The 13,445-nt window shown below is 42.4% G+C and overlaps 1 protein-coding gene across 2 annotated transcripts in view; it reads left to right on the top strand.

Annotated features, from left to right (window-relative positions):
- Window positions 1-11,474, top strand: part of LOC114570034 (thyroid hormone receptor alpha) — a 64,062-nt gene extending 52,588 nt beyond the window's left edge. For both annotated transcript variants that reach the window (XM_028600230.1, XM_028600231.1), the window contains exons 6-9: window positions 5-210; window positions 3,413-3,559; window positions 5,904-6,162; window positions 8,032-11,474. In XM_028600230.1, coding sequence (XP_028456031.1) covers window positions 5-210; window positions 3,413-3,559; window positions 5,904-6,162; window positions 8,032-8,282 — 863 coding nt within the window. In that variant the 3' untranslated portion in view covers window positions 8,283-11,474. The remainder of the gene's footprint in view (window positions 1-4; window positions 211-3,412; window positions 3,560-5,903; window positions 6,163-8,031) is intronic.
- Window positions 11,475-13,445: the final 1,971 nt, after the last annotated feature.

Here is a 13,445-nt window from a genome sequence, read left to right as displayed (position 1 = left end):
TCAGTGGTGTTGGACGACTCAAAGCGCGTGGCCAAGCGGCGTCTGATCGAGGAAAATCGACAGAAAAGAAAGAGGGAGGAGATGGTGCGGACGCTGCAAACGAGGCTGGAGCCAAACACGGCAGAGTGGGAGCTGATCAGGATGGTAACCGAGGCCCATCGGCAAACCAACGCCCAGGGCGCCAGCTGGAAACAGAAGCGCAAGTTCCTGGTAAGCTTTTAGTTCGGAGCAGACAGCCTCCCGGCACAGCACTGTTGTGTAATAATGAATAGAAATGGTTGACAAACAAAGTCAATAGGGGGGACATGTTTGGTTCATGGGTGGCTTAGAATTAGTTTAGACTTAGTTTTCTTTGCAGAAAGGTTTAACATCATGCTGGCCTGTATCCCCTGTGATCTTCTCACAAACAAATCTATTTCTCATGTCTCATTCTATCACCTTGCATTATCAAATTCTCTTCCCCCCCCCACCCCAGTTTTATTCATTGGGGTTTTATTTACTCAAGCATAATATACGTGTGTTTATGGAATTGTCAGAAACAACAGGAAAATGCATAGGATTCTGTCAAATAAGGTAACACAGACTCATTGCCTTTACTCTACGTGGACCGATGATGCTCACTGCTGCGCGTAGATCTTTCCTCAGTTTGTCTGTAAGATTACAGAAACAACTACTTTCCAGTTTTTATGAAACTTTTTGGAAGGGTGTAGCATGGGCCAAAGAAGAACCAGTTATGTTTTGGAGCTGATCCGAATAACGGGGCGGATACACAAACAATTTGTAACTTTCATTAACATAGCTAGATAGGGCATTTGTGCTGCATAAATGTGGTGTCTGAGAAAATGGGTTCCCGACTGGGAGAGTTCATTAACATTGTGAAAAAGGGCATGCCTTGGTGAAGATCCATTCTAGTTCCAAAGTGTTCCGCCCACAGTATGTTCAAAGTTGCTTTCACTTCGAAAGCCAAGCGAATGCTGCATGAAAGAAGGCGACTACTTTCCATTTTCCATTTTTGGACAGCACTCTTTTTCATCAGCAGCTCGCACTGTGCCGTCCCATGTGAATCGGTGCCACGAGCAAATGCATGTGTCTACACCACAGATACCTTCAGACACAGGTCAGGTGACAGTTACCAGTCAACCAAGGCAAAGACAAGTTTACAGTCGAATACAGTTTTTTAAGGTCTGCTAAAACATTGATTGGGGGGACGACCGGTCCAAGGCGAACAAAGAAGAGAAAAGAGGGGATGTGATCTGCTAAAACCAAACTCTGGATGGTTACATCACAGGACATAACACAATTCTACTTAAATTACAAAAGAATGCACTTTTAAAGGCATACGATAGAACATCTACAACGCAAGAGAGGTGCGTCGAAGGGGGACGAGTACCGTATTTTCCGGACTATAAGTCGCACTTTTTTTCCTACTTTGGCTGGTCCTGCGACTTATAGTCAGGTGCGACTTATATATCAAAATATATATAATTTAACATGTTTTTACATGTTAATTCATACTGAAAACATTACCGCCTACAGCCGCGAGAGGGCGCTCTAAGCTTGGGAAAACTAGAACGCTCCTCCTAAAGACAACTGAGAAAGAAAAGAGATAACAAACTGCAGGTAGTAAAATATGCAGCCGAAAACGGTAATCGAGCAGCAGAAAGAGAGTTTGAAATGAGGGAGAAACTTATGAGGGAGACTGGCGAAAAGGTGACTCTTACTGCAATGAAGAAAACAAAGAAAGCTAATCGGCTAATCGTGGGCTGAAAGCGAGACGGCCAGAGCTGGAGGAAGGAGTCGGGAGGGGCTCGTTCACGGTGCAGTTACGTCTCCACGCCTTTTAATACCTCCATGCTCCACGCCCTGGTAGCTAGTTGTTCTGTGTGCTATTGTATAGTTCAATAACTGTTAATGTGTTACGTTAACATACCGGACACCTACCGTATTCAGCGTATTGTTCTGTGTGCTATTGTGTAGTTGAATAACTCTTGTATTTATATTCTAAATAAATGCGACTTATAGTCCGGTGCGACTTATATATGTTTTTTTTCTCTTCATGACGCATTTTTTGACTGATGCGACTTATACTCCGGAGCGACTTATAGTCCGAAAAATACGGTAGGTCAAAAGTTGCAAAGAAACTCCTAGACACTGTCTAACTTGCAAAAATAAATAAATAATAAAAGGAGGTGACTGTTTGTCTCCACCAATCACCAACTTCCACATGAAATAAGGCAACATTACAAATTTCCACTACTGTAGATTACACGTGTCAAACTCAAGGCCCGCGGGCCAATCCCAGCCCGTTGCAGGTTTTTCAACTTAGTTTCACAATAAATTTAATCTAGTTGTCATTCAATCAATCAACATGTCAGTAGCAGCAGATCAACAAATGGGTATTCCAGGCAAGAGCAGCGAAGCACATACAGGTTGCCGGAAATAGGCTAAAAAAAAAAAGTGTGTGTATATATATATATATATATATATATATATATATATATATATATATATATATATATATATATATATATATATATAAAAAAACCAACTTAAGAAGTAAATAAGTACATAAATAAAAGCATTATGCTTCCTATACCTGCATTCATATTCATATAATATGCTACTATCGCAACAACCTTCTAAACTGACTACACGTGTCCATTTCATACTGCAACATGGCTCTTCTAATCGTCTTTACTTTACCCGGTCTTACCATCTGAAGTCTTTAGGGCTGCCCTCTCTTAGTCCATTAGTCGACTAAGAGTTTTGGATATTTTGGCCAATAAACAAGCAACCGTTTCAATAGTGTGACGTGTGTCGCACCAAGTCCACTGAACTATAGGTGTGAAAAGGCCCTTAGTCGACGAGGATTTCTTTAGTCATTTTTTATGCTTTTTCATGCTAAGTGACTTATTTCCAAGAAACTTATGAGCACGTTTCTGGTAAACATGACTCTTTGTGGAGAAACTGAGTTGTACAGATGGTAAATGGACTGCATTAATATTGCACTTATCCACTCAAAGCACACAGATCTGTCGATTAATGGATTAGTCGACAAAGTCATGAGTGTTGCGGCGCCCTGGTAGCTCACCTGGTTGAACGTGCACCCCATGTACTAAGGCTCAGTCCTTTAGGTATTTTAATTTTAATATTTAAATTAGTTCCAGACTGAGTCTCCACATGGCAACAGCCTGCAAACATTATCAAATGTCAGGCTTTTCTTCTAATAGTCAGTGTTTCAGTTCAGCCATGGACAAACTGTAAAATAAGTAAGAACGTAGTGTTGAACAAATGTAAAGAAATTCTAAACTCAAAGGTCAACTCGCATCAATTCAGCAAACTTGCTCAAATCTATTATTCATTTAAATTTGCCATGAATGGTTGTGTTAACCGCGTGATGTCTTGTTTCCAGTCGGATGACATCGGCCAGGGCCCGATGCTGCCCACTTCCGAAGGAGATAAGGTGGACCTGGAAGCCTTCAGCGAGTTTACAAAGATCATGACCCCCGCCATCACGCGCGTCGTCGACTTTGCCAAGAAGTTGCCCATGTTCTCAGAGGTAGGTTCAGTGGCTGGGTGGTTTAAACCTTTTTAACACTCATGTTTATCTGCTCTAATATAAGCTGTGCCACCCCCCCAGCTTCCCTTCTAGCCCCGCCCCTGGCTGGGTTACTGCAGTCAAGTAACCTAGTGTTATTTCTAGGTCAAGGGGCACGTCATGACTTGTTTTTGTATCTTGTTGTTTGTACCTTATATTTCATTCGTTTGTTCCTCTATGTACTGTACTGTATACAGATGGATGACATTTAAGTCTCTCTTGTCTCTCTCTTATTAACTACCTCTTCTGGGATTACAGTATTAAGTTTTGAATAGCACATCCACTGTGTAGAGCTCAAAAGTGACCGCCCACTTTTTGAACGGCTCTAGTTCCGGAAGTGATTTTCCCCGTTCATTTGCTCCATTCATGTTTCATTAAATGCTTATACAAAGCGTTTTAAGCCTGGAACCAAGCTAACCAGCAACAAGATGAATCGTGACCCTAAAACATTTGATTTGGCGCAAAAAGATAAGTCTTTTGAAAAAAAAAAAAAAGGCCGATAATACATTTACGTGATAGCAGCTCAATTTTCGTGATAGCAGCTCGCTCTTGCCGTTCTGGGGTTCGCTGGCTGCACTAAACATTTCAATGGTAAAAGCAAGCTTCACCAATCAGAGAAGTCACTGTTATGCTTGTTATGCTAGGATTGTGGGTAGTGTAGTTCTTCTCTATGACAACTTAAAACAAGGTTGGTTTCATACGGACTTGTGGCTTCTAAAGGAGCATAAACCTTCATTTCACAAGCTCTTGGGTTGTGGTAAGGGTCTACCTTGGATAGTTTGGAATAATCAAAATTCTTACAGGGAAAGAATAAATGGGATTTTCCCTTGCGGAACCACATATTTTGTATAGTATAGTATTCCCCCGAACGCGTGGAAGACTGCTAACGGCCGTCCTGTATGTTACTATATCAGAGTGTAGGGTAACGTTACCACTATGTTTTTGGATTTGAAGAAGTTTATACTTAAACCACCCAAACCTTCGGGATTGTTCAGGTGCTGCCGGAAATTCCGCCTGTTGTACCTCATTTAGGCCGGATGTCCGTTGCCTTGGGCTTCCTTTGTGTTGGCATTGTAAACTGCGGTGGATTTCTGAGGACTATGGTTAACTGCACCTCAGATCTCTGCAGGGTAAATCCAGACAGCTAGCTAGACTATCTGTCCAATCTGAGTTTTCTGTTGCACGACTAAAACAACCTTTGACCGTAAACCTTCATTGTGTCCGGTGCTTAGTAGGGAAAGCAGGCAGTTATTTCGGACACAGCTTCTGTTTTGAGGAGTGGCATGCTTCTCGTTAACTCCAGACTTGTCTCATGAACACTGTTAACCAATTAACGCTACCTAAAAAAAAACCAACTGTTGATTGGGTACTTCCTCTTCCTGCAGCCTTTTTCATGCTGCTTGTCAGTGCTTATTACACCAAATCATAATGAACCCCTTCCCCATCTTCCCATCTCTCTCTCTCTCTGGGCGGCTGTGGCTCAGTGGTAGAGCGGTTGCCTGCCAATTGGAAGGTTGGTGGTTCGATCCTTGGCCCTGCAGTCCCATGTCGAAGTGTCCTTGGGCAAGACACTGAGTTGCCCCTGATGCTGCGCATCGGAGTGTGTGTGACTGATTATCTGATGAGCAGGTGGCCCCTTGTACGGCCTTGGCCTTGGCCACAGTGTATGAATGTGTGTGAATGGTGAATGGTTCCTGTACTATGTTAAAGTGCTTTGAGTAGTCGATGAGACTAGAAAAGCGCTATATAAGAACAGTCTATTTACATCTCTCTCTCTCTAGTCTCTCTGGAGCATGTGATGACTCATCGCTCACTGATATTGCTCTGCTCTCTACAGGAATGTGCATGCGTGCGTGCGTGTCCTCGTTTGTGTTTTCACCTTACTGAGTGCAGCCATCATGTATAATGTAGGGGCAGTTACATAAAGTGTGGCAGGGGATTTGTTTAGAAATAGAAAATAACCTTTTCTTTACAAGGAAGTACTCCAAGATAGCAGCACAGCAGGCTGTAAAAGTTAACATGAACACATTAACCCTTCATACAGGTTATTTGGTGAACCGGGTTAGCGAACAGTTGCCTATACATCCAGCAACAATAGGAGTGCAGCTTTTGCATTCACTTGGAATCATGTTTCTGGCCGCCTGAATCCAATACACGCTCTCCTTTTTGCTTTGTTTTGGTCTCCAGTTGTTTGGTGTAACAACAAGTAACTGAGAAGTGTTTTCAAAGATTGAAATTCTGTCCATGTCCTTTTCTTGTTGATCCATTATTTCCTGATGACCTGGTGTGTTCCGGTGTTTCCCAGCTGCTTTGTGAAGACCAGATCATCCTGCTGAAAGGCTGCTGCATGGAGATCATGTCGTTGCGCGCCGCCATGCGCTACGATCCGGACAGTGAGACGCTGACGCTCAACGGCGAGATGGCCGTGAAGCGTGAGCAGCTGAAGAACGGCGGGTTGGGCGTGGTGTCAGACGCCATCTTTGATTTGGGCAAGAGCCTGGCTCAGTTCAACCTGGATGACTCGGAGGTGGCTCTGATGCAGGCAGTGCTGCTCATGAGCTCAGGTGAGGAATAAATAATTGGTGTCACATGGTACTCACGGAGAGACGTAAAGATCTCGATGTTTAAACTAACTTTTCTTATTCACATTCCTGTTACTTCTGGTGTTGTTGCTGACAATCGTAGTCGTACAAGTTTTAGTATTTTGTGTTTCTGATTCTCACCTCGCTTCTTTACTGTAGAGCCCGACCGATAAAGGATTTTTAAGGCCGATATCGATACAAATATTTGGTGATTTAAAAATATTTATTATATATATTTATTTATATTTATATTTATCTAGAAATGCATAACAAAACATAAACAGATTTAACATTAGTTATTTGTAGTTATTTATGAGTCCTCACTAAAATAATATGATGTTAAATAAAGATAAAGTTTGTTTTATTGTCACGACAGAACAGAGGAATTTCAAAATATATTAAAGTTCTGATTAATATAATGTATGAAAATACAAACTTAAGATATGAAACTTAAAGTCGTTTGAACAAAAACACCATAACAACAACAAAAATCAAAGCGCCAACAGGGAGGTTGTAGAGCGCCCTGTGGTGGACAAACTATACGACACCAACACTCATAACATGGTTGAAGGGTGTCTTGTCCGTTTTTATTTGATTTTTTAAAAATATTAATTTATTGGCCATTATAAATGTGGATAGCGATACTTTGGAAAATGCCTAATATCGGCCGATAACATCGGCCCACTGATATATCGGTTGGGCTCTACTTTACAGTCAGCAGAGTTTTCCTCTAGCTTAGAACAAAAGATACTGGCAAATACAGAATAAAATATTGAATAGCTGACACATAAATAATACAAGGAGAGAAGGCTTTGCTGCTTTAAAGGTCCCATATAATGCAGATTTGCAGGTTCATATTTGTATTTTGGGTTTCTACTAGAACATGTTTACAAGCTTTAATGTTAAAAAGACAAATTTTTTTCTCCTACCGTTTGAATATACCTGTATTTACCCTTTTTAGCGCTTGTCTCTTAAAGCCCCCCTCCCGATTGGTCAGGGTTTCCAGGTCTTCTGCATCTGCGCTGTCTGGGTTGCTGCACGGTCATTGCAGCCGGGGAATGACGCTGTAATGGCTCTTTCTACCTATATATACAGTAGTATAGTTGTGACATGGAACTCTCACTTTTTACAATATGGTACCTTTAGCTGATTCATAAAATACCCTTTTGGTATCTTATTTGTACACCGATGTCATACCATTTTGTAAGAACAAGGAGTTGTGTGTCTACATACACATCAAAGGTTAATACCAGTTTTACACATCCAGATCAGAAAAAAAATCGTCATCATCCCATCAAATTTCATTCTACTTTGAAGGTTGTTAGTACAGGCAGAACAGTGGTTAGAAAATGCTTAATTAATAATAAAACCGGTTTTCCATTTTTCATATTATACCTCCTTATAGGGCTGCTCGATTATAGAAAGAATCATGATCACGATTATTTTGCTCAATATTGAAATCACAATTATTTAGCACATTTACTCATTGACTTTTGGAAAGACGTTAAACAACAACAAAAAAGTTAAACAAATCAAAGGTAAAAACACCTTGAACTCTGAAATGTCCCTTAGTACCTTTCCCTTTTGAGAGTTTTTTTTCATTCAGAACACAAGACAAAATAAGAGTTAACTTGCAAAACGTTATGTGCAAAATAATCATTAGGAGCTGAAATCATAATTGTGATAACAATTGTGTTCAATTGCACTTGGTTGTTAGGGTCCCCTCATCACAAGACAAGAATACAACTAGATATTAAGCTTTTTTTTTTTTTAGAAAGTTACTTTCTGCTCCAAGATGAGGTGGAAATGTTGCAGGAAATGTAACTCTTCCTCTCTTTCTTCTTGCCCCAGACCGGTCGGGGCTGACCAGTATGGAGAAGATAGAGCAGTGCCAAGAGGCCTACCTGCTGGCATTCGAGCACTACATCAACTACCGCAAGCACAACATTCCCCACTTCTGGCCCAAACTGCTGATGAAGGTGACGGACCTGCGCATGATCGGAGCTTGCCACGCCAGCCGCTTCCTCCATATGAAGGTGGAGTGTCCCAACGAACTCTTTCCCCCGCTCTTCCTGGAGGTCTTCGAGGATCAGGAAGTGTGACTCGAAGAACGTTGAAAAGCACGGCACCCCTTAAAAAGAACCCTGGAAGGAAATAAATTAGGGGGTTTCTGTGACAGAGGTGGAAGTGTGGGGTAAGAACAAGAGTGGGGGAAAAACAAATAGATTTTTTTTTTCAGGGGAAACATGCCCTGTAAACTTCTTTTTGTCCCTTTTTTTCTGTAACACCCTCAAAAGGTCCAGCACCTCCCATCAGCAAACACACATTGACATTTCGATTCCTGACACACTGCCGTGAACGCACAGCGCAAACATATGCAAACACAAATCTCGTCCGTTAACTCCTCTTGCACCTCAGCTGTACTCTGCGCCTACACAATTGCAAACGGAGGGGCTTGTTTATGTCTCTACGCCCACCGCACTTCAAAATAGTGTCGTTCTTTTTTTTCTCTCATTTTACATCTGGGACCTGACCATTAGCTCCTCAGACGACCCCCCCTCCCACTGCCATCTCCCATGCATCTCCGCGACTACAATGGCGCCGTCCGTCCCCGGCCAACAGTCAGCCGAAGCCCTGTGAGTGTTTGTCAGCCTACCTCCCCCCCTCCCTCACATACGGACCTCTCTAACTCTCTCCGTCTCACATACTCTACACACATGATATACGCGCGCACAATACCCACCCCTACACTCTTACCTCATATGTCGTAAAATGTATTTCCACATTATTGAGTGGGTGGTGGTAGTCTATTGAGAGAACATGGTTACCTATGCCTCCAAAACTGATGTTTATCTAGTTTATCATGCTAACAAGCTAAACTCAGATGGTGAGCATAGCAAAGTTCACTTGCTAAACTTCAGCAATGTAATCAAAATGAATCTATTGACATGTTAATATCAACACCTTATACCTTTTCATGCAAAATAGGTAGAGACTAAAGTGATGTAGCTATAGGCTACATAGGAAGTGTTCCCACTCCTTTTATTGCACAGTGTCACTGACTGTACTCACTCATTAACACTGACAAGTAATCTAGACCTAGTATACCTCTCCGACACATACCGCCTGTTTTCATTACTATTATCACACACACACACACACACACACGCATATTACACTCAGTTGTGTTTTGATGTATTACCTCAGTTGTTTTGTTCCTCATCTCTTCCTCCTCCTCAATAACGACTGGGCCACACAACGCTGCGTGTGTGTGTGTGCGTGCGTGCGTGCGTGCGCGCGCATGTGTGTGTGTGCGTGTGTGATTACGTCTTCACATCAGAGCCCCTGCCCTGTTAATCCCACTGTAGCCTGCCTCCTCACCTTCCACCATCTTTTTGATAGGTTCAGCACTGGCGGATGGAGGTGGTGCTGTTGTCACTTACCTCTGCAGGCCCTCCCCCACCCTCACCCATACCTGTGTTCAAGTCCTGCTTGAAACCGACAGATTCTACCTCACCTCTCATCATCTCAGTGCAGCTGCCCCTCTGTCTGCAACACACTGACATGAACGCACACATATATAAATATATATATATATATACATACATACAGTATATTGTTGCCACCATAGACCTGTTGCGTGTGCTGCTCTGCCGACAGAGACAGTACAGCAGGTCTTTTAAACGGGCCGTGGATCAACATTTGACAGCTGACATGGCAGACATTTTCTCCCCTTTTTTTTCATTTTTAATAACACACCACGAGGGACCAAGAGTCACTTTGGATTCTGTTTTTTATTTAGTGACATCACAGTGTGCCGATTGAACTTAAAGGAAACTGTTAGAAGACACTTGGAAGCTGGGACTCCAGTGGAAGCCATTTTGGCCCGATTGGGTCAAGCCAACAGACTGTTGTGGGTGGTGACTGGGAAAGGAATAAAAGCAGCAAGTGAGTCAGCAGGATTGGCTTGTGGATATGGTTCCATCCCGACCGAGGGGAGGGAAACGGCGAGCCAACGACTTTGTTGCGTGTGCCGCTGTGATTTAGGCTACGCCAGCAGCAGAACCACCACGCGTAAAATGGACACTTGTTCTCGCGCATACAGTACATCTCCAGATCCTTCCTTCGCCGTCGCAGCAGAAAAGGACACCAAGAAACTTTGTGAGCGACGGCCCTATCCCAGAAACGTACAATATGAATTGAACACTGCTGAAATAAGCTCCACCAACCATATCCCAAATTGCCATCCACTACAAATAACTATCAGGTTTTTTTCTGTTGCACTAAAAACTACAATGTCTGTATCCCTTAGTAACCCTGAATCCCTTTCCCTGACGTCTTTTCCTGTTCCTGCCTGTCTTTAGCAGTCTTAACAATATTCTCTGAAATCTCTCACACGCACATAAAAACCACACACGGTCCATTATCTCATCTCGTTATTACCTGTTGAAACCAACGAAGACTGAGACCACTCTCAGTGTTACTTATCTACGTTGCAAGTAGGGATGTCACAGTGCGTGTAAAAAAAAAAAAAAAATACTTCCTTTACTTTTCTTAAACATGGGGGGGGGCAGCGTCTTCTTTCAGTGTTTTCTTTTAGTTTCAAATTTCTGTTATGGTGTGGAGTGGGAGGGCAAGGAGAGTGTGATTTACAAAAACGAGTTCCAGGTGAAGTCGTGAAAGCCGCCGCCGTAGATGTACGTACGCTAAAGCCAGAAGCTGAATGCGGTCAAGCCGTACAGGGAGATGAGGGGCTATTCACTGTTTTTCCATGCCAGTCGGTGTTCTTCTTCAGCATTTAGCAGCAGTCTAGAACATTTGTAACGTTAGGCGTATATACTGGAAGGATTGCATCCCCCGGTACCTACGGTACTGTGGAAAAATGAGTACCGGCACGTTTTCAGAATGTTGGTACGGAAGTATCGGTTCTCGTGACATCCCTAGTTGCAAGGTTTTAAAAATAGAACCGTAAGCACTGATAATACAGGGATACATACACTTCCACACGCACGCAGCACTCACACACACACACACACACACACACACACACACACACACACACACACAGCAATACGTCGATCAAGCAGTACAGTTTCAGCCCAGCAATCTCCAGGCCTGCTGTGTTCGCACCGTACTTTGCTCACTATCACTGTGAATGAAAGCCATTCTGCAACCGGGTTATGGCTCAGACAGGGTACCGCTGGCTTAGTAACTCTGACATGTCACTGTGCCTCACAGAGGTCGCTAATACAAATAAACAGAAGCATATATTTATATATATAAATTAGGGCCGGGACTCGATTAAAAAAATGTATCTAATTAATTACAGGCTTTGTAATTAATTAAACGAAATTAATCGCATTTTAATTGCATAAATATTTAATATAATTTATATAAGTTTGGGGTCCCCTGCTGGAGCTGCTCCCCCCGCGACCCGACACCGTATAAGCGGACGAAGATGGATGGATGGAAATATTTGACCTGAGAACAGTGAGAAGTAATTTTTTTCACATGTATTTTTAGTATACCATTGAATAATGACTGACTACATAAGCTTAAGCAACACAATATTGTTTATTTTTGTTCAACCAAGTCCAGCAGACCAGTGCAATTTTTGCCATTAAGTGTAGCAATAGCATATTTAGAAATATAGTACATTTCAGAAATTCAGGTAGCCTATAGGTAGGTAGACCTTCTGTAAACTATGTTTTTTTTAAGTAAAACACAATACTTTCAAGTACATTCAGACTTAGTTACCCTGGTCCTTAAACCAGTCATCTGGTGGAGTGTAGGTTGGGTGTGGGTCCTTGTACTCGGAGTCGGGCTAACGTCCACGCTAGCTGCTAAATGTTTTGCGTCGAGGTGATACTTGAGGCTCGATGTGCTGCGGTGATATGCGAATTCCTTGTTGCATAGCTTGCACACAACCATGCTCTAATCGACGCTTCCATCCGTTCGTTTTTTATAACAAAATTTCCCATCCACGGAGCCAACCAAAGCTATCTCGTCAACTTCTTCGCTCATGTTCACTGTGGTTAAAAATGGCAAAAATAAGTGTGATTAAAATGCGTAAACATTTTTTAACATTCAACATTTTTTGTGTAATTAATTAACGCATTAAAGTCTGTAATTAATTAATCTTAATTAACGCGTTAAAGTCCCGGCTCTAATATAAATATAATATGTAAATGTCACAGTTGTTGTATGTGGCATTCGAGCTAGAATTTAGAATTGACGTTACTGGCTCAAATCGGATCATGAATCCATCATGTAGCAAAGGCTGTCAGAACTCTGTCTCTCCCCAACTGTATTAATATCTGTCAAATAATATGTATGCATAGTTTGCAGTTGACGTCATATTTGCATTATGATGCTTGTATTGCCTTGTGGATGATCACCAACTAACCCCTTCAAAGTTGACCCCACCTTTTGCACACCTCTTTATCACGTCAGATAGCACAAGAAGTACCTTAAGCAGAGATACCCCACGCCCCCCGCATAGCTCAATGAACTGAGATTGAAGATTTGAGCTGGCGGCACAGCTGCTCTGAAAGACTGACTCTCTCTAGCTCTCTCTCTCTCTCTTTCAGCCAAATGATCACTGGAGAAATCCTCCCCCATGTCTTCTTAAAAAAAACCTACCACACCAGCACCACAGAGCACACTGCCTTCAGCCATGATCAGTTGCACCAGCATAGCAGAGAGACCGACCAATAGTCCCCATCCTCCTCACTTAAAAGCCATTTTGAACCTGGACATCACCGCTAGCTATGACAATGCTATGTTCAGACAGCAGGCGAATCCCATTAGTGCTTCATCTGATGGGATAAATCAGCTTGGACACTATGTTCGTTTACTGTCTATATGACCTTGTTGTCATAGCGACAAGGCCACCCGGCACACGGTGACGAAGAACGCGTTTTCCGCATGACCGACGACTTGAGATGCTTCAACAAACTAAAGACATGGAGTGCTCATTCCAACTTTTATGGCTTCATTGCCTCCTTGCAAGTGCATTCATGAGAGAAGGCATTTATGAAAGTTTTTTTTCTTTTTCTTTTCCTATAAGGGATATATATATATATATATATATATATATATAGGAAAAGAAAACTACTAGAAAACTTGATTTGCTCTCCGTGTTTGAGCATAGCCTTGGTGGTGGTACACGGTGCAATTTTGCAGCCAAAGCCAGAGATTCTAAAACCGACACCACGCCACCGGTTGAGGCTAGAAGGGGTACAGCTAGTGCGTCAACAGTTAAG

The sequence above is a fragment of the Perca flavescens genome, chromosome 15 (genome assembly GCF_004354835.1).
Source record: "Perca flavescens isolate YP-PL-M2 chromosome 15, PFLA_1.0, whole genome shotgun sequence".
NCBI lineage: Eukaryota > Metazoa > Chordata > Actinopteri > Perciformes > Percidae > Perca > Perca flavescens.
Note: the sequence above shows the minus strand (reverse complement) of the source record. Positions and strands in the feature narration are given on the sequence as shown.